This window comes from Podarcis muralis, chromosome 4, assembly GCF_964188315.1.
Source record: "Podarcis muralis chromosome 4, rPodMur119.hap1.1, whole genome shotgun sequence".
NCBI classification, from domain to species: Eukaryota; Metazoa; Chordata; class Lepidosauria; order Squamata; family Lacertidae; genus Podarcis; species Podarcis muralis.
The window spans coordinates 5,021,036-5,042,943 of NC_135658.1; the positions used below are offsets into that span (position 1 = coordinate 5,021,036).

Below are 21,908 nucleotides of genomic sequence, written 5' to 3' on the forward strand. Positions count from 1 at the left end.
AGTCCTTGCTTCAAGCTGTTTACAAGGCGGGGAGACGGACTTCCTCTTTGCGTCTTCCCCGATCGTGCTGAATTTAAACAAAAAATTTCCTTTTATAAATCCAAATTCCGTATTACTCACGGGTTGTTGCTTTTAGTCCAAATTTTCAAAGGAAGAAGTCAGCGCTCTCCGACCATGGCATGCGGCTTCACTCCGTAGGAGAAGCGATCGACTCTCAGCACCATGCTGCTCCCCGTCCCCCGTTCCGTAGCCTTTAAAAAGGCTCCTTCTCGGGTTGGGGGGGCGCAAATGGTGCCCACCGAGTCTCCAGGTCCACAGGCTTCAACGCCTGTGGTTTCTGAGGGTTCCCGCGTCGCCGCCGCGGCAGGACCCGTCTCCTACTGAGCTGATTCCCTCCGGAGCTCGGAGGGAATCCGCCATTAGACAATGGCGCTAACCCGGAAGTCCCAGTATTTATTGAATTTAAATACTGCCCTATACCTGGGGGTCTCAATAATTCTGTTTTATTAGCAAACTGGAGGTTAAACTAAACCATTTCCAGCTCCAGGAGGAACACGGGGAGTGTTTACACGATACACACACTGCAGTGTCGCAACACATAGTTTGGAAAGCTCTGTACTAGAGTTTGGTGTGTGTGTGATATATACTATACTCATACTCACACATATACATATTTTCTTTCTTTGGCGATCACTCATAGCCGAGTAAGTTTGTCTTCCATAAACATGGTTTTAACAATGAGTCCGTAAGTGACTGTGGAGGCCAATTCTGGACCCACACGTCTTTCCATAGTGGGGACATTGGTTTCATGGCAGGAGTTGATCACGGTGTGGATTTGCCAAATGTGCCTTCCTCTTAGCACGTTTCTCCCTTGCGTCCTGAGTTTGAGTGTCTTCAAAGCGCATGACACCTTTGGTAAAGGCTCTTCTCCAATTGGAGCGCTCGCAGGCCAGTGTTTCCCAATTGGTGGTGTTTATACTACATTTTTAAAGATTTGCCTTGAGGCAGTCTTTAAACCTCTTTTGTTGACCACCAGCATACATGCATACACACTGATGGAGTTCATTGCTTGTAGAATATTATTTTTCTATTTTAATTGCTGGATGGCTGTGAGTTAACATTTACTATACCTATCTCCCTGACACAGTCTCTAGTCTGACATGACTTCACCTCCCTTTCAAAAATCTTATTGGAGGGTCTGGGAAACTGTGCCTTGGCTGTTTCCAGGCCTGTTCTTCTTTAAATCACAATAGCATAATCTTGCTGAAACAAGTTTGGAGAAAGGAAAGGGGAACTAAAATGAATTCTTTTCTTCTCTGTACGAACACTAATTTTAAAAAATTAACAACAAAAGATAATCGGTGTCTGATTTCCCTATCAAAATTTATTGCTAGTTTTGACATCATTTGCTCCCAGAATGTGGTACATAGAGGTATAGTCAGAACACTGATAGACATGAATAGGTCTAATCAAGTTTACAACCAACTGATTTGTATAAATAAGTACATAACTGTTATATTAAGCTTTTCTCATAAGCTCCACCCTCTCCAAGCTTGAACACATGATAAATTAAGAGTAAGTTATCAGGGAGGATGGTAATGAGAATTAATTAACTGTTCTGTATCCCCCCCCCCCTCGTCTAACTTTAGACAGATATATCTTATATTATTAAAATGGAAGAAAATGACAGAGTTGTTCATCTTAAACAGAGGTAAGTGACTGCATCCATTGATAAATTGTTGAATGTGCGACTTCTGTCCCAAGAGGCATTATCTGTAGATGTGGAAGACTACTCTCTTTTTTTTCTTATTAAGATATAATATAAGAATAAGATATGAAAATAGAAATGAAAGTTTGAGCCCATTGCTGAACAAAGTAACTTTCAGAGGAGTAGTTTATCTCTGCAGGGAGGTGGGACCAATTCGGATGGTCCGCCCCCGCCACTTAATGGATCCAAATGGTTTCCAGAGAGTGGTAGGGGATGCTTTATCCCATGTTGATGGCCTTTCAGCTGATTCCCTGGTGGCCCGCTGGAATGCGGAGTTAACCAGGGCGATCGACTGGCTGGCTCCGAAGCGCCCTCTCCGATTGCATGGAGCCCGGACAGCCCCGTGGTTTTCTTCGGAGCTGAGGGCGATGAAACAATCGCTGAGACGGCTAGAGCGTCGGTGGCAGAAAACTCACTCCGAATCTGACAAGACACAGGTTAGAGCTCAACGTCGAGCCTACCAAGTGGCGATAGCGATGGCGAAGAAGACTTTCTTCACCGCCTCTATTGCATCTGCAGAAAATAGTAGCAGGAGACTCTTTCAGGTGGTCCGCAATTTAACGGAACCACCTTTACCACCGGGGCCTTGTAAAGACCCCAAGATCTCCTGCAACGATTTTGCAAAGTTTTTTGCAGATAAAATCACTCATATTCGGAAGGAGCTAGACACCACCGTGGGAGCAGGGCTGGGGCGGGAGAGTGCTGGAGCCCTGTCTGGTCAAGTTGCATGGAATCAATTCAATCCGTTACCCCCGAGGATGTGGACAGGCTGCTTGGACGTGTGAAACCAACCACTTGTCTCCTGGATCCTTGCCCATCCTGGCTAATAAAAGCAAACCGGGAAGGGCTGGGCGATGGGCTCTGCGGGGTGGTGAATGCTTCCCTCTGTGAGGGAACATTCCCAGATCTGCTGAAAGAGGTGGTCATTAAACCGCTTCTTAAAAAACCATCTTTAGACCCGGCCAGTATGGCCAACTATCGCCCAGTCTCAAATCTTCCATTCTTGGGCAAGGTGATTGAGTGTGTGGTTGCTGAACAACTCCAGGCACGCCTGGAGGATGCGGACCATTTGGATCCCTTCCAATCGAGGTTCAGGCCTCATCATGGGACTGAAACTGCCTTGGTCGCACTGGTTGATGATCTCCGGCGAGCTAGGGACAAAGGTGAGAGTTGTTTCCTAGTTCTGCTGGATCTCTCAGCGGCCTTTGATACAATCGACCATAACATCCTTCTGGACCGTCTAGAGGGGTTGGGAGCTGGGGGCACTGTTATACAGTGGTTTCGCTCCTTCCTCCTGGGCCGTGTCCAGAAAGTGGTGGTGGGGGATGAGTGTTCAGACCCTTGGGCCCTCACTTGTGGGGTGCCTCAGGGTTCCGTCCTCTCCCCCATGCTTTTTAACATTTATATGAAGCTGCTGGGAGAGATCATCAGGGGGTTTGGACTGGGTGTCCATCAATATGCAGATGATACCCAGCTCTACCTCTCTTTTAAATCAGAACCAGTGAGGGCGGTGAAGGTCCTGTGTGAGTGCCTGGAGGCGGTTGGAGGATGGATGGCGGCTAACAGATTGAGGTTGAATCCTGACAAGACAGAAGTACTGTTTTTGGGGGACAGGGGGCGGGCTGGTGTGGAGGATTCCCTGGTCCAGAATGGGGTAACTGTGCCCCTGAAGGACCAGGTGCGTAGCCTGGGAGTCATTCTGGACTCACAGCTTCCATGGAGGCACAGGTTAATTCTGTGTCCAGGGCAGCTGTTTACCAGCTCCATCTGGTACGCAGGCTGAGACCCTACCTGCCTGCGGACTGTCTCGCCAGAGTGGTGCATGCTCTTGTTATCTCCCGCTTGGACTACTGCAATGCGCTCTACGTGGGGCTACCTTTGAAGGTGACTCGGAAACTACAGCTAATCCAGAATGCGGCAGCTAGACTAGTGACTGGGGGCAGCTGCCGAAACCACATAACACCGGTCTTGAAAGACCTACATTGGCTCCCAGTACGTTTCCGAGCACAATTCAAAGTGCTGGTGTTGACCTTTAAAGCCCTAAACGGCCTCGGCCCAGTATACCTGAAGGAGCGTCTCCACCCCCATCGTTCTGCCCGGACGCTGAGGTCCAGCGCTGAGGGCCTTCTGGCGGTTCCCTCATTGCGAGAAGCAAAGCTACAAGGAACCAGGCAGAGGGCCTTCTCGGTAGTGGCGCCCACCCTGTGGAACGCCCTCCCATCAGATGTCAAAACGATAAACAACTACCTGACATTCAGAAGACATCTTAAGGCAGCCCTGTTCAGGGAAGGTTTTAATGTATGATATTTTAGTGTTTTTTGGTTTCTATGGAAGCCGCTCAGAGTGGCTGGGGAAACCCAGCCAGATGGGCGGGGTACAAATAATAAATTATTATTATTATTATTATTATTATTATTATTATTATTATTATTAATCCATTGCAATACTTTACCATGCCTCAGAGATTGCAACTAGCAAACTATAATTCTGCCATTTGATTTATTTTAAAACTTTCAGATCTTTTATAACTGCAAATATGCCTATTTATACATATAATGTGAAGGGAGACCGGATTGCAGATTATCCATATATTCAGGTAAATTTTATTCATATGCATCCCAATAGTTTAAGGTATTAGGAGACATGTGCCCAATTTTTAAAAAATGGGCATGTGAAAATGGAATTTTTTTGCAGTAAATTTTGAAAGGATGTGTAGAACTCAGGTAGATTTATTTTCAGTGTCTGGAGTATCAATACTACTTGTTGAAACCCAATATCTTATTCAAACTGTTCTGCATTTTGCTCCTTTTACATTTTTTAATATGTAATTGTTTTTAGCTGTTTTTATATATGGAACTGTTTTATATATATCATACTGTAAATCGCTTCAAGATGCCTCCTGAGAAGTGATTCAGAAATAATAATGTGTGGGTTTTATGATGAATCACCTGGATTTGTGCAGGATGTCAAAGTTATTAACCCTGAGCTGAGCATGGTTCAGTCATTTTGTCAAGCTGTTCTATTCAACTTCATTTGATTTTTTTCCTAAGGATGTGTATTTGGTCCTTGCAGGACAACTGCTATTACGGTGGATATGTAGAAGACGCCTTAGACTCTCAGGCCTTCCTCTCTACCTGCTCTGGGCTTTGGTAATAAAGATGTTGGGGTAGAACTGAAAGAGATATACACCATGAGCCTTAAGGTGTGAATAATTGTGCCTCTACAGCTATTCTCAGAGTAGATTTTATGCAGACTTCCCTCCATAAGAGTTGGGTAAAGCAACTGTCTAAGTTTAATTTAGTTTTCATTTCTTGTATATGCAAACACAACAATAAGGCACTGTGGGACGCAAACAGTTTTTGGGACCCAAGACATACTTGCTATACCTTCAATTCTAAATATATTATACTTTCAATTCTAAGTAGCAAAATAACATCAATTCTTAAGGAACTATATGATGAAATGATTCAAATTATGAATCTTCCAAGTACGTACATGGAATGAAACCTCATAGCAATATACATAAAGTTGAATGCCACAGGCTGTTTTCCATCTTAAATGCGGATCATAAATTTTTGGCAATTATAACAGCAAACAGATTAAACTATGTTAGAGGGCAGTACATCAATGAACATCAAAGGGCTTTATTAGGGAAATATCTCTCAAAGATAATATACAAGCCATGATAAATATATTAGACAATGCAACCCACACAGCAAAACCTACTGTTCTATACTTAGTGGGAACTCACCTAAGCTAAAATTTGATTGGGCCAGCCAGATAAATATGATCCAGGACCATCAATTGCCTTTTCCTGGCTTAACGCATTTGCTGATTTGTTGACCCTAAGTCTGTCTTTTGGGTTTCCACCCCAACCCGCCAGGGGACATGTGCAAATTGGGACTTTATGCTATGAAATTGAACCTCTTGAGAATTCTTCCACATTTCAACACCTTATTTATCGAAAGACTCCAGAGCACCTTGAACCGTGCAGAGGAATAATTGAGGATGGAACATATTTAGGAAGTGAAGCTGGAGAAATAAGAATAGTTGACAGTGACGGCCCAATTCCTTCTGCCGTGGGAGTAAGTAGTTTTTGGTTTTGCTGAATCCATACATCAAATTGATTTCATGTACCAAATGTGGCTTAAAGGTCCTAAGCCTAAGATCCTTCTTCCCTGTTTGGGGATGTAGAAAGATATGCTCCTCACTGTTGGGGTGGGTAGAAGGGAAATGGAAAAGCGTGGTTCCCACCATCAATGGTTCGATGGTTTCTGCCATTCCACATGGCTGCTTGGTGGGAAATAGATATTAGTGACATCCTCTGTTGCTCTTCGAAAGAGAGTAGGGATGGTAGTCTTGACCGGGAAGGATGTGGAGTGTGAGCAGGGGCACCGACTTGCCCCCCACATTGAGGGGGCCCGGCGTCACATGACATCATATGCGCAACATCATGCGCTGGGTGGGAGGTGCCAGGGGGGCCGTTGCCCTGAGCGCACAATCTGGGGAGATGCAAACCAGGCGCCCCCTGCAGAGATCCCCGTTGCGCCCTGCTGAAGAGCACGGAGAGTGAAGATGACCCTCTGTACCTCGCCCCCGCCGGCACACAAGTGCTTGCCCTTCGGCAATGGGGGGTGAGGAGCGTGGAGGGTGTGTTTGCAGGTGGGAGGCTGATCTGTTTGGGGGCCCCTCAATATTGGGGGGCTTGGCCCCCTACCCACAAATATTAAGGGGGGCAAACCCCCTTCCACCCTGTATACGTAGTTGATGCCCCTGAATATGAGAAAGGAGAAGAAGGGAGACGATAGTGTAAGTTAGGGGCACATTTGGTTATTGTATCTGCAGACGAAACTTTTTGAAAGAGGAAGATCTCTAACACTTAACATACAATGTTAAAAACAATTTAAAGCAACAGTTTAAATGTTTTTAAACTTTTTAATACTGCATTTTCAATTGTTGTAACCTGCCCTGGGAACTTTGAGTTAAGGGTATGTAATAAATAATAATAATGTTATTTATTTCAATCTATTGTTGCGATTTTTTTGTTGCATACGATTGTACTTTTATTGTAAGGGTGAATCTTGAGTTTCTGCGTAAGCCACGTAGATAACTTTTCTTATCGGGTTATAAATAACTAAACCAATAAATTTAACTAGGGTAAAGGATGGATGAAATAGAATTATTGGGGTAAGAGCTTCTAGCTGAATAATGGGTATAGTTGTTTATTGTAAGGTTAATTTTAGGTGATAGGCCTGTTTAGGTTTCTTGTAAAGGAATATTCATGGTACATTTCTGCAATGAAACTTTGTTATATGTATTTTTTTTCAGTTAGATGATCTTGAATATGACCCGCCTATCAGATATCTAGAATATTATGCTGTTGTTGACAAAAGCACGGTAAATGTTGCCATAGTAAATGTTGCCATATTTATTTACTAGCAGCCTCATATTTGGTGTTCCCCAGGAGTTCTGAGACCAAAAAATCAATGCACTTTTTAAAGGTTTGATGTCCACTGTCTTGAGTCAAAATGTATCCAATTGTATCTAAACATAGACAAAAACCTCCTAGTGCAAAATTTTGTTATATATTAAGAGGTGTTCAAATGCATATCAAGCAGACCTTTCCACCTTAAAATATATGGTAGGTTTATTACCACTGTTTATATCTTGCCTTTCATGATATAAATCATGCCAAAGTGGCTTTCAAGTAACATATGTATAGTAATACACATGCACATATACATACACTAAGGCAGTGTTTCCCAACCGGTGTTCCGCGGCACACTGGTGTGCCGTGAGACCTTGCCTGGTGTGCCGTGGGAGGGAGGCGGGGCGGCGGCGGCATCTCCTGCTGGATGCAAATCCAAACATGGCGGGCGCCTCCCTCGCTCCTTTGTAGGCGGACCATCGAGAGAGAAAGAAAAGGAGGCGAAAGAGCGAGAGAAGGCGCCTGCGCGGAAAGAGGAGCGAGCAGTGCGCCTGCGCGCCGCGGCGCCCGAGATCGCTTCTCCCCACCGCCCCTTGCTTCAAAAGAGGTCCGGGGACAGCGGGAAGCGCTTCGCGCTGCCCCCGGACCTCTTTTGAAGCAAGGGGCTGCGGGGAGATCGCTTCTCCCGGTGCTCCGAAGCGGGGCGGGGGGGCGGGAACACCTGCCCCAGCCGCCCCGCTTCGGAACGCTGCTCTGAAGCAGGGTGGTGGGGCGGGAACACCTGCCCCAGCCGCCCCGCTTCGGAGCGCTGTTCCGAAGCGGGGCGGTGGGGCGGGAACCTCGCACCCCGCCGCCGGGCATCGGAACGATGCCCCGATGCCAGGCGGTGGGGCGGGAACCTCGCACCCCGCCGCTGGGCATCGGAACGATGCCCAGATGCCGGGCGGTGGGGCGGGAACCTCGCACCCCGCCGCCGGGCATCGGAACGAGGTCCTGGACCTCTTCTGAAGGCAGGCGGGGGCAAAAGTCTTTGCTCCCCCCGCCTGCCTTCCCGGGACAGCGGAGACTTCTCCGCTGCCCCGGGCGATCTTAAAATGCTGGCGGGCGGGAGCGAAGCGTTCGCTGCCGACCCCCAGCATTTTAAAATCTCCTCGGGGCAGCGGAGACTTCGCTCCCGCCCGCCAGCATTTTAAAATCGCCCCGGGACAGCAGGGGCTTTTAAAATGCTGGCGGTCGGCAGCAAAGCCCTCCTGTCCCCGGAGCTTGCGGGGCGGGAGGTGGGAAGAAGGGCTTTTCTTCCCACCGCCAGCCTTCAGAACAGCCTTCTGAAGGCTGGCAGTGGGAAGAAAAGCCCTTGTCCCCCCCCCCCCAGCCTTCAGAAGAGGTCGGGGGACAGAATGTCCCCGGACCTGGTCTGAAGGCGGTTTCCCTAGGAACGCATTAATTGATTTTCAATGCATTCCTATGGGAAACCGTGCATCGCAAGACGAAAAACTCGCAAGACGAAGAGACTTGCGGAACGAATTAATTTCGTCTTGCGAGGCACCACTGTACTTTTTATATAGTCAATATAGGCACAGAGTTAAATTTTTTAACATTTTCTAATGGTGGTGTGCCTCGAGATTTTTTTCATGAAAGAAGTGTGCCTTTGCCCAAAAAAGGTTGGGAAACACTGCACTAAGGCAACAAACACCACTATTGCCTCATTACGTGAACCATCTTTTGAACACCACAACACACACTTAACTAGCTGTAAAGTAACATAAACATGATATGTAATAAAACTAATTTTAATCGTCATATCAAAAAGCACAGTTCCTGATGGCAACATATCATATCTTCTATATGTACAGTGGTACCTTGGGTTACAGACGCTTCAGGTTACAGCTCCGCTAACCCAGATATAGTACCTCGGGTTAAGAACTTTGCTTCAGGATGAGAACAGAAATCGTGTGGCGGCGGCGCGGTGGCAGCGGGAGGCCCCATTAGCTAAAGTGGTACCTCAGGTTAAAAACAGCTTCAGGTTAAGAACAGACCACTGGAACGAATTAAGTTCTTAACCCGAGGTACCACTTTATTGGTATCGTACAGTCCAAGGATTGTCAAGTCCAAAGATTACAATGCAGTTCCTGTTGGCAACGCCATTTCATTCTGATATCTTCCTTCTGCGTCATCCTATGTCTGAAAGTGTGACAAACGGAACCGATTAGTAACAAAAGGCAGCTAATAGTAGAATAGTTGTCAGGATACACCCTTGTTTCACCCATTGGGCTTCTTCAGCGACAAGGTTACCAGGAAATTCCTCAGTGGGTTTTAGGGGTTGCTTCTATATAAGCATAGTTTTAATGGTTATTGACATTGAGCATCTTTGACTGGCAACTTCTGCGTTCCTGAGGACCACTTTCTACTGAAAAAAACCTACTGAGGCCACCTCACGAGAAGAGAAGACTCCCTGGAAAAGACCCTGATGTTGGGAAAGATGGAGGGCACAAGGAGAAGGGGACGACGGAGGACGAGATGGTGGGACAGTGTTCTCGAAGCTACCAGCATGAATTTGACCAAACTGCGGGAGGCAGTGGAAGACAGGAGTGCCTGGTGTGCTCTGGTCCAGGGGGTCACGAAGAGTTGGACACGACTAAACGACTAAACAACATTGTGTGTGTTGTGGTGTTCATATACATACACTGACACATACACCCACCCCCACACCAATCAACATAAATATTACAGGTCTCTTTCAAGTTTGTTTTCAGGACTACAGACTTCCAGTTAAAACATACTGAGAGTTTGAGTTATTAGGGTGTGTATAGTTATCCTTGGCTAGCTAAATGGAACAATCAGGATAGTTTATTGAGGGGGGAAATTATATTACTAATTTCAATAGTTGTTGAAAGATGCATATATCCCACACCTTTTTTTATATCGATTGTAGTTTCTAATAGTATGGAGTATTTGTATTCATTTAGAATCTTAGGTTTATGAAACTCTCAACATACGATATTTTAATGAAAATTATCCAAAGGAGTATTAACGATGAGGAGGGAATTTGAATGCATCTGAAGAACCCATGTCATAGTTAAACATTTTGTCTTTCATTTTCTCTCCTTTAGTTTATTCTCAATCATCGCAATGAAACTCAGTTAGTGTTGATCATGCTTCGTATGATCTCTGATGTTCACAGCGTGAGTATATTTTATAAGACCTTTTCTGTGAATCTCATGGAGAACTGATTGCTGCCCCAATAGAAAACAAATCAGATATCCAATATTTTGGTTTAGCTTTGATTGGGGAGTAGTGTGTCCACCCAAACACAAATGGTAGCAGCAAACAGGGGTGTGTGGTCCGCCCCGGGTGTCATCCCTGAGGGCGTGAATAAATGGCACACTGTGGGGGGGCAGCACTTACCGCCTGCAGCGTGCCCAAGCCACACGCCTCTTCTGGGAGTGATGCGGTGGCTCAGGGACCCACACTGCCTGAAACAGCAGTGTGGGGCTTGCGTCCGCCAGGCGGACTCGCCGCAGCACTTCCGTGCGCAACTTGCCCCGCCAATGCCGCTCCGGGTGCCGGGGCAGCTAGCTACGCCCCTGGCAACAAAGATGGGTCTTAGGATCTTTCTAATTCAGGTCTCATTACACACAGAAATGTGATTTTCTTCTGGATTTGTAGTTAGAAATCTAGTTCATCAGGTAGAGTTCTTAATGGTTGTTTGGCCCTAATTTAACGCATCCTGACCCTGCAAATATTCTTGTGTTTTTTAAAATCAATTTAGTGGTGCCCTAGAATTATTTCTTATCCTTAAACTTATTGTTTATATTTTATAGTATTTTTAAATAATGTTTTTCTTTGCATATAGTAAGTGTAGCCTCAGGCCATATCCAGTCTAAATAACAAACAGGTACACTTCAGAAAACTAGAAAATTCAGGTGCGGCTTAAGCTGGAGCTAACCTCTTTTAACTACATTGTTTTCTCCAAAAGAAAGATGTGAAACGGAATGATAACTGACCAGGGAGTCTCTAATGCCTTTGTTTGTGATTTGTTTTCTTGACTGATTCAGTCAAAAATGACCTATTTGAATTATTGTGCCCCAGTATTCTAAGCGTAATGTTTTGTCCTTCCATTTGTGCAAGTGGGAGGCACTTGTAGAGACAGCCTGTGAAGGTAGGGTACTTACTATTTATTATTTTTCACTTTATTTCATACCATGAATTTTCAGTCGTGAAGGACCGTTAAGGTAGCTTACAAATATGACCATAACAAATAATGTAATAGAACATAATGCAGTAAAGAATTTATAGCAGTAAAATAGCATAAAATATACTGCAAACAAACACTTAAAAAGCAACAGCATTATAAAAACAGAACAGCATCAGCATTCAAATTATTGAGGGATTAGGGTGATTTAGAGTACCACTATCAGGTTTTTTGGAAGAGAAGGGTTTAACAAAGAAAAAGGAAAAAAAGTACAAGACTACAGAACTTAACCCAAAAGGGAATTTGAAGACAAGGGGAAAATACTACAAAGCATCAATCTCTGAACCATTGTTAGAAATATAAATTGGGAAAACTATCTTTGAAAGAGTGGGGGTGGATGAGACAAAGAGAGAGAATGTGTCGGAAGACAAGGAAGAAAAAGTGAGGGGAGAGAGACAAAGAGATAAGAGGGATGGAAATACAGTGGTACCTTGGGTTACATACACTTCAGGTTACATACGCTTCAGACTACAGACTGAAATAGTGCTTCAGGTTAAGAACTTTGCTTCAGGATAAGAACAGAAATCGTGCTCTGGCAGCAGGAGGCCCCATTAGCTAAAGTGGTGCTTAAGGTTAAGAACAGTTTCAGGTTAAGAACGGCCCTCCGGAACGAATTAAGTACTTAACCCAATGTACCACTGTATACTCTGAGTCGAGAGAGGATTTCATGCTCTTTATTCAGCTCATAGTGGTGAGGAGGAATGGAAGTTCCCCCAGAATGTCTGCTTTATATACATTATTTACACAATGGGCCCCACGTGATTGGCTAATTCCAGAATTCTCCTGTAGGCCAATCAGGTTGCGGATTCACTTCCACCTGGAGCTGGATTGGGTGGCTCCTGTGGACCAGTCAGACTGCTGCATTCTGGATCCTATTGTTCTAGGACCAATCAGACTGCTGCATTCTGAATCCTATTGTTTTAGGACCAATCAGACTGCTACATAATAATAATAATAAATTTTTATTTATATCCCGCCCTCCCCAGCCGAAGCTGGGCTCAGGGCGGCTAACAACAATCAAAATAATCCAACATTCTAAAAACATTCATTATAAAGTTAATTAAAATCAAATTAATGGCAACCATTAAGCAACATTCTGTGCAGATTGCCAGAGGAGGGGGTCAGGCTGTGCCTGTACATTTGGATCCTATTCAATTCGGTACATGACAGGGATTGTTACCTGTCCCTAATCTGTTGAAACAAATGAAGAAGTACGGTAAGTATGCTTGGCAGCATATTGCATGCAAAAATTGGACCAGCTGTACTCAGGCCTTAGTAGGGCAACCAGCAGAAGAAGGACTGGGAGCATAGGTGTAGCCAGGATTTTTGTTGGGGGGGGGACTTTGTTGGGGGGTGGCAGAACCAATGTGATTGGTCAGTTAGTTAAATATTTTTATTGTTTTACTTGATCTAGGGGGTCAGCTGCCCCCCTCTGCCCCCTGGCTGTGCCCATGACTGGGAGAGCAGGCACCCCCAAACCGCAGTAGGATTTTCAGTGGGCGTGAATGCAGGGTGTACACCCAGCTAGAAGTTCCAAGAGTCAATCAAGCCGATTGCTCTTAATAATACATCAAACACAGGAGTGCAAAAACAATTATAACTTTAGGAAAACAAAAGTATATTAAAATTGTCTGCTGTAAAAGAAGGACCACTGGATTCAAATGGGTCGAAAGTGCCAGGGATGATTTCTGAAAATTGTTATAAAGGCTGTGTATAAGGTTTTGGTATACTTCATCGAAAACTGGCAGAGTGATGCCTTCATAGAAATGTAGAGTTGGAAGGGACTCAAAGGGTCATTTAGTTCAAACCCTAATGTCCCATTTCCTTGACACCCAAATGCAAACAAGACATTGTTCTGCAGCATCCAAGTGCTGTGACATTTGCATCAATGTAGAAATTGAGGGGTTTAACTTATTCAAAAGGAATATACCAAACAGGAAGGGAGGAAGAGTAGCATTATATGTAAAGGTGTACACTTGAGAAGCAATTCATGACTTGGAGCATGGAGGGCAGATTGAGAGTGCATAGGTAAAAACTGTAGGAGAGGGAAATAGTGGTGTTACTGTGGATGTCTGCTGTAGAACTCAAGCCAGGCTAAAACTTAGATGATGCCTTCCTAGAGCAGATTACCAAACATTCAAAAAGGAGAGAGATAGCAGTCATGGGAGACTTCAAGTACCCCAATATCTGTTGGAACTCAGACTCTGCCAAGAACGTAAGGTCCAACAAATTCCTCCATTGCCTTGCTGACAATTTCATTTCCCAGAAGGTGGAAGAAGCAACAAGGGGATAATCTCTCATGGAAAACCGGCAAAGGGGAATTGAGAGAGAATTAAGGGCCTCGGACGTAAGGTCTCCAGGCTGAGAGCAGATAGACTGATGGACACTGGGGATTGAAACCGGGACCAAAAGGGGGGTTGGAACATGGGAATCCAAAGGGTGTACAATTATATTCTGATTTTTTCTTCTTTTCTTTATTTTGCTTTTTTATGAGTAATAAATTGGGGAAATCGTGGAAGGGAACTGGGGTCGACCTTAGAAAAAGGCTTTAAATGTATAAGGATTGTGGTTTATAAGTTAAAATTGGATATATAAAATGAACTAAATATAGTGAACTAAATATAATAAGGTTAAAGATTGGGGTTAAGAACTTGTTGAGCTAAAAAACTGGAATTGGAATACAAGAAGGGGAGGTGTGGGGAAGTCTTGGAAATATGTCATTGAAAATAAGGTCTGAACTGTCAATGTTTTCTTTTTTCTGTTTTTTCTGGATTTTTTCTTTTTTTCTGGATTTTTTCTTTTTTCTGAAAAGTTCAATAAATATATTTTTTTTAAAAAAATAATCTCTCATGGACCTGGTCCTCACCAACAGGAAGGAACTGCTGGACAAAGTGGAAGTCCTGGGAACCTTGGGAGGCAGTGATAATGTTCTCTTCAGTTTCATTATACAGAGGCAAGAGAAAACTGAGTGTAGTTGGGGATGCACTGGCAGATGGAGATCCAACCTCTGCTTAAAAATCTCCAATGAAGGAGAGTCCACCACCTCCTGAGGGAGTCCGTTCCGCTGTCAAGCTACTCCTACTCTCAGAAAGTTCTTCCTGATGTTTAGTGGGAATCTCCTTTCTTGTAACTTGAGTAAGAGTTGTTCTTTCTCAACAGGTCCCTTTCAACTCCACAATTCTAGGTTTCTTTGATTAATCATAGCCGTGTGGGACGGGCACTGTTCCTGACCACTAGGCAACATTGCTGTTGGCTCTTGACACCATAACAACTATGAAAGGGAACACTGGAGGTGGTGGGCCAAAATGGAGGCACTTTGGCAACAATACTATGCCTTATAACTGCCCGATTTGGTGTTTTCTGTTTTCAGATATACTTGCCATTAGGTCTTCACCTTTATTTGGTAGGATTGGAGTTGTGGACAGAAAGAGACTACATAACAATTGATACTGAGAATCTTGGCGTGACTTTAGCTGCATTTTACCAATATGCCATCTCTGAGCTTCGACCAAATGTGCATTTTGATCATTCAGGAATAATTACGTAAGACTCTACAGTTTCTTTCTTGAAATTGTCTGCCTTGTTTTTCAACAATATGAAAAGGCCAGATTATTATTACATTATCTCATCATCATCATCATTATCATTATCATTATCCTAAAGAAACCCAGAGTGGCAAATACACAAGTAATGGGGAAAAAAACATATTAAAAAATTCCTTTGCACCTGTATCAGTTTATAGTAGGAACCCTAGCAAGGACCCTTCCCTTGTCTTTGGTCTTAGCATATTCATTCATTATTATTATTGTCCATTCATACTCCAGCTTCTTACAAAGTATACACAGGAAGGAAGCTTACATTAAATCTGTAGATTAAAGAAAGGTTAAAATGTTCTGTTCATAAACTTGGGCAAGATAGCTGCTCTGTAACTTTTGCAGTGTTTTATAACTATAACATGTGCAGTAATATCTTCTGTTATGTTATAGGGCTAAAGGGTTTCCTGCTGGACTTTCTTGGGGGGACCGGTTTTGTCTTTACACTCTAGTTTCAGTGTCTGCTATTCATGTAGGTGATTATCAGTCTCTTTATTTTTCTCTTTGTAATATATTCCTAAAATTTGTAGGCTGCCAGAGGGAGGAAGGTAAACAGGGGTTCAGCCACTAGTTCTCCAGACCTTCCTTTCCATTCCATTGCATTCCATTTGGGCCAAGCTACCTGTGACCAAAGGAAATTTGCTGCAGTTTTTTTTTTAAAAAAAGATGTAAATAACACAGCTGCCAGGGAAAGGAGATTTGGCTCAAATGTGGACTGTAGATTGAGGCAAGAGTCATAGTTCTATCACCATTCACCCCTTGTACAAATATAATACTATTATTTATTTAATTAACTTATTAGTTGCTTTACACAAATGTCTCATAACAATATAAGAATAGGCAGCTGGATCAGGCCAGTGGACCTGAGTACAGCGGTACCTTGCCCTCCTGCAGTTTCCAACTGTTATTCAGAAGCACACTGCCTCTGACTCTGGAAGCAGAGGAGAGCCATTATGGCTACGACACATGGCAGTAATCCAGCCATGAGGTTAGCTGGGCATAGATCATTGAAGCGAGTTTATTCCCATCCAGACAGAGCTGCAGCCAGGCCACCAGCTGAAGCTAGTATAAGGCAATGTGACCAGTTGTACACCCAGTGGCAAAAATTAATTACCCCCAAGCAGTGCACCTGATCCTTCTGGGTGGGTGCAACCCCATTGAAACATCTTTACTGGACCTATGTTGAGTAGGCACTTGGTTACAGCCTTCAATGTCCATCCATCTTCAGCAGCTGGATCTAACCTGCCCCAGTGCCATAGTTAGGAAAATGGAGGTGGCCTGCATGGGCAAACACAGGGGCTTCTAATCAAGTGATGAGGCTGCGGTGCCATGGGGAAAAGAGTGGTTGTCTGGGAGGATGGGACCATGTCTGGCATCAGACCTCAAGCATGGATTGTTTGGAAAGGGAGCAGCCCAGGTTTGGGGTTAGGCCTGTGCTGGTACTACGGCTGGCATCATTGGGGACTGCTGTGTAGTTTGGAAAGGTTCACAGGAGGTGGTGGATGACTGAATTTGTGTCTCCTCTGTCAAACTTGAGGGGGTGCTGATGGGAAGGAGGACGAAATCTGGTGGCTGTTGGTCTAGGAAGTGGGGTGGGAAGGGGACAGGCAGGCCAGCAGGGGCTTTTGGTCTTCTGTCTCATGGCTGATCCTGCTGAGGGAGTGGAGGAAGCAGCTGCTCTTCTTCAGGCCGTCATGTGAACTACTCAGCTTGGGACTGGGGGCCGATTGGGCTGTTGAAAAAGAGGAAAGTGGCGAGGACAAAACGAATCCGGGTCTCAAAATGTATTAAGGCATAACATGGGGGGTGGGGAAGAGGAAAACGACTTCCTTTCAATAGCACAAATGCTGAAATCATCTTCCAAAAAAAATATAGTTGTGGGGTAGAACCCAATTTACATATGTTTAAAGCAGTTGAAATATACTCAAAGGAAGTATGTATTTATGGAAAGTGTTTGATATTCTGATTACCTCAGTCCCTTCTTTCCTTTTCCTCGTTGTATCTCAGACATACAGAAATCCTAAAGTTGATGCTGAAACAATTGCGCATGTGTTGGGTCATTCCCTTGGCTTTGGCCATGACGACACACCCTCAAACAAAGTTCGGGGCTGTGACTGCAATTGCACCAAGCCTGGCAGGTGTATAATGGCAGCAACTGGCAATCCGTGAGTAGTCCTTAATTGATTTCTTTCTTTCTTTCTAGTGTTTTTGTCTGAGTTTGGAAAGAAAAGCTGGTCACGTTATATTTTTGCTCAGTTCGTTTCTTGCCACTAAAGACATTCTGCCCAGTTGTCCTTCTTAGATTCAAACTACAGATTACATTAAGTATCCCATTAGTGTTGTGTGCTTGGCTTTCGTTCCCCCACTGCAACCCTGATCTTAATTGCCCTTTCCATCAACAAGCATGATGGTGAAGCTGCTAATTATGCGCTTCACGTAACTTGTAGGCAGGTCCACCTGAAAGTTATCTTGTAATCCCTCTTGGAAAAAATGGGAGCTATGCTAGAGTACGTCATTCTCAATAATTTTGTGGAGAACTGAACAGTTTCTTGGTAGATTTCCCACTGGAAGAACCTTCTACAGTAGACACACATTAAGCTCCTTTGTGGATTTTCTTTGGAGAAGATAAGCAAGATAAGAATTCTCTTTAATTATCAGATAGATGAAATAAAAAAACTATATTTTTTTACAAAGTATCGTTATGAGTTTGTGGGTTCTAGACACCCTAAATTCCTGGGTCCAGTAGATGACAGAATTTACCGTATTTTTTGCTCTATAAGACTCACTTTTTCCCTCCTAAAAAGTAAGGGGAAATGTGTGTGCGTCTTATGGAGTGAATGCAGGCTGCACAGCTATCCCAGAAGCCAGAACAGCAAGAGGGATTCCTGCTTTCACTGCGCAGCGATCCGCCTTGCTGTTCTGGCTTCTGAGATTCAGAATATTTTTTTTCTTGTTTTCCTCCTCCAAAAACTAGGTGCGCCTTGTGGTCTGGTGCGTCTTATAGAGCGAAAAATATGGTGATTAAGGCTTGGGGTGTCAAAAGCTAAGCTAGTCTCCTGTGTGAAGTGATAGCTAGACCTTGTGTATTGAGCTGTGTACTAAATACTTCCAAATCATCTGGAATCAGGGTATGTTAACAGCTAATTAAGTCAGACTAGCCTCCTGTGAGGGGCAATGAGCCATTAGAACAACGGAACCTGGTATGAGATGGCAGGTGAGTGGGGCTTACATTGTATTCCTCATTGAGTAGCAGCATGGTGCATTTATCCCTGGCTTCCTTAGTCTAAGCATCTGGCTGTAACCTGTATTAAGGAATAAGTGGTTTTATACATTTTCTCCTAGTGTGTTTCAATATTTTGAGGATTTGAAATAATTTAACTCTTTTTGTTTCTATCTATTGTTGTACAGCACCTTAGAAGAATTTGTACCCTGAAAGGCAAGATGCAAATTAGTATAGTAAATATATTTAATAAATCATTTCATCATACTGGATAATAATTTCTCCTCTGTTACAGAACATGCTCAAGGCTGAGTAACTGCAGCAGGAAGGTATATTATGATGCAATAAGAAAACCAGGAAAAGAATGTCTTATTGACATACCTAGCAACGTAATTATCAAAAAGAAGTGTGGAAATGGTGTCATTGAGGATGACGAAGAGTGTGACTGCGGCCACGATGAGGTTAGGCATTAAGACTGTTCTGAAAGATGCGCACGGAAGAATTAATAAAGTGTGGATGTATATATTTTCCGAGCTGTGGAATTGCTCAGGAGGACAATGACCGATTCTAAATTTTCAGTCTGCTCCGAAATCTTCTCTTCTGTATTCTTAGCAAATCAATGCTACTGTTGTTTCATACTTAAATAAGTTAACAGAGCTTATTTAGACAAGCATAGCCTTATACTGTCTACTCAGATATAAATCCTGTTACGTTAAATGCGACTTATTCCCCAAGGAAATGCACATAGGGATGCAGCCTAGATCATTTACTTTTCAGGACCAAATTACTTCGCTAAAACTGCTAGTCTGAGAGCCTTTTCTCACACAGAGAGAACAAGAGTAGGGTGAGAATTGTTTTTCTATGGTGTAATCTCTTCCGGGTAGGGAGTATTATTATTATTATTTTATTTATTTATTTATATCCCACCTTTTCCCCAGTCTGTGACAGAGATAAAATAGAACAAGTGAAAAATAATAATAATAATAATTTATTATTTATACCCCCGCCCATCTGGCTGGGCTTCCCCAGCCACTCTGGGCGGCTTCCAAAAGAATATTAAAATACTATAATACATCAAACATTAAAAGCTTCCCAAAACAGGGCTGCCTTCAGATGTCTTCTAAAAGTCTGGTAGTTGTTGTTCTCTTTGACATCTGATGGGAGCGTGTTCCACAGGGCGGGGGCCACTACCGAGAAGGCCCTCTGCCTGGTTCCCTGTAACTTGGGAAAAACATAGAAAAGACAGTCATTAAAATGTAATTGGACACTAACAGAATTAAGATAGTATTAAAAGATCCATTGAAAACACAAAACACAGAAATAGCTATAAAAACATAACATCCCTTTCTCCTGCAACGGTATGGGCAGGTCTAATAGCGTAGGTCTTTCTCTTAGAATGGGTATATTTATTATATGAAAACATGCCAGTTAGGTATGAAAGAGCCAAGAAAATGGCTTTGAATACTCCACCCACACTTCACAGCTGCATAGAAAAATGGCTCCCACATCACTGAGAAAGGGGCCTCAATTTTCAGTTTTATTGAGTCAAGACATTTCCCCCTGAAAAACAATTACTGGATTACACCCACTTTCTTTGGCTGATAGGGCAAGGAATGATGTGAACCATAATTAGGGAGATAGCAAGAAGTAGCTGAGCACAGATTCCAGTTGCCCTCGCGACACATATTCCTACAAGAGGTATTAAGTAAGCTGGTGTGTGTTATTAAGTACATACAATAAGACTCTGTACACACCATACCTTTAAAGCACCCTTCACAAGAATCCTGGGATCTGTAGTTTACCCCCTAGGTAAAGGTAAAGGGACCCCTGACCATTAGGTCCAGTCGTGGCCGACTCTGGGGTTGCGGCACTCATCTCGCTTTACTGGCCGAGGGAGCCGGCGTGCAGCTTCCGGGTCATGTGGCCAGCATGACTAAGCCGCTTCTAGTGAACCAGAGCAGCGCACGGAAACACCGTTTACCTTCTCTCTGAAGCGGTACCTATTTATCTACTTGCACTTTGATGTGCTTTTGAACTGCTAGGTCGGCAGGAGCTGGGACCGAGCAACGGGAGCTCACCCCGTCGTGGGGATTCGAAACACCGACCTTCTGATCAGCAAGTCTTAGGCTCTGTGGTTTAACCCACAGTGCCATCCGCGTCCCAGTAGTTTACCCCCTACACAGCTATAATTTACAGGATTCTTGAGTGTGGGGTTGTATATTCATATGCAACTTAAGGTGACTTTAAAGAGAAGTTCATTGCAGTGGCACCCTGTCCCTGAGAGGCGGAAGGTTTGAAAAGCACAGGTACAGAGGACACCCATCATCCCCACAAAGTTCTGTTTTGCAAATCTCTCAAGGCAACAACAATGAAAGAGCTGCTACGTTATAGCATTCAGTATATTTTTTCTTCTTTTATCAGGAACTAGAAGAGGCAGGGATCCTGAATATATTTCTGCAGCCAATTACAGAACTTTCAGGGGCCAAAATACAGTCTCAGGTGAGTGGATAAAATATTAGTAGAATTACAGTTTCCTACATCAAATTTTGCTACATGTCTTTGGGTCTCCTAGTAGTAGTAGTGTCTTTGGTTGTGTGGTGAGGAATGCCAGCTGGCTAAGCACCACATAGGTAGGCCATTAAGTTTTACCCTGTATGAAAGGAAGTACAAGGAAGTTTGGCTGCTTTTTGAAGCATGCGATAACAAAAAGATGTTTTGTCCCAGCTGGATATTGAAGTGTTCTGCTTTATTTACATGTTTCCACATAAATATCAGCTGTTCTGTGGACCATACTAGCAGTCTCCAAAGTTTCATGATGGGATTTGTTTGTCATGAAAACCTCATGAAAATTCCCTTAGCAGTAAGAAAGCAGTCAACATGTTGAGTGACTAAGCCACTGCCAAGAAGTTCTACAGGACAGACCCCTGGAAGCTGTGAAAGAACTTTGGGGCAGCTTTGTGACTCTGCCAATGTTAACATAACAGATACAGAGCTGGACTTACATCAGCAGCCAACATCTTCACAGGAGAGGAGACATGCATTGACTGGGGGGGAAATCACTTTATTTTAAATAAATTAGCCTTGCCTTTAATGATCTTGCTTGGAAGATTAAAAGCATTGCACTTGCCTCAGAAGTTGCTTCACACAAGTTAATGAAAATTGTAGTAATGGCTTTACAATGAATGATAGTTTCTGTATCTTGTAAAGGTTACGTTAATATATTTAAAAGAAAGTGATTTAGTCAGCCAATACATGTTTCAGAGGTTTTGCAATATTTAGATTTATTTAAATTGATTCAGTGGTAGAAGCCAGACAGCAGTGTAAAAGAGTAAATGAAGTAAAGTGTTTTGTAACTCCCTTTTAGTTTTTTAGACAGTGGATGCAAAGATCAGAGAACCAATATTTGTTTGCTGATGACTCGCGGTCTAAAGTTATGTCTGTAAGTTTTTGGTAAAATATTATTTAAATTATGTCATTTCTTGTCACACATAATGCTACATTGAATGTTTGCTACTATGTTAACTCATGTAATGTAAATGGCTTTTTGAAAAAAAATGTTAAAACAACTTGACAACGTTGATGTTGGGACTCTGTTGCGATCAGGCAAGCCTGGTTAAGAGAGCCATTCCAGCTGTGGTGGGGTGTCA

General features: G+C 43.5%; 1 protein-coding gene across 4 annotated transcripts in view; it reads left to right on the forward strand.

Annotated features, from left to right (window-relative positions):
• LOC114595514 (disintegrin and metalloproteinase domain-containing protein 26A-like) overlaps nt 1-21,908 on the forward strand; it is a 37,981-nt gene that overhangs the window by 2,904 nt on the left and 13,169 nt on the right. For 2 of the 4 annotated variants that reach the window (XR_013392486.1, XM_077926817.1), the window contains exons 2-13: nt 1,650-1,711; nt 4,286-4,364; nt 4,841-4,917; nt 5,652-5,853; nt 7,097-7,165; nt 10,307-10,378; nt 14,819-14,991; nt 15,435-15,513; nt 17,049-17,206; nt 18,557-18,722; nt 20,683-20,760; nt 21,626-21,700. Coding sequence is in view for 3 of the 4 variants with exons in the window: in XM_077926817.1 (XP_077782943.1) it covers nt 1,650-1,711; nt 4,286-4,364; nt 4,841-4,917; nt 5,652-5,853; nt 7,097-7,165; nt 10,307-10,378; nt 14,819-14,991; nt 15,435-15,513; nt 17,049-17,206; nt 18,557-18,722; nt 20,683-20,760; nt 21,626-21,700 (1,290 nt within the window). In the remaining variant the exon portion in view is untranslated. Of the gene's footprint in view, nt 1-1,649; nt 1,712-4,285; nt 4,365-4,840; nt 4,918-5,651; nt 5,854-7,096; nt 7,166-10,306; nt 10,379-14,818; nt 14,992-15,434; nt 15,514-17,048; nt 17,207-18,556; nt 18,723-20,682; nt 20,761-21,625; nt 21,701-21,908 lie in introns of those variants that run through there. The other 2 variants (XM_077926818.1, XM_077926819.1) reach the window with 2 other exon arrangements.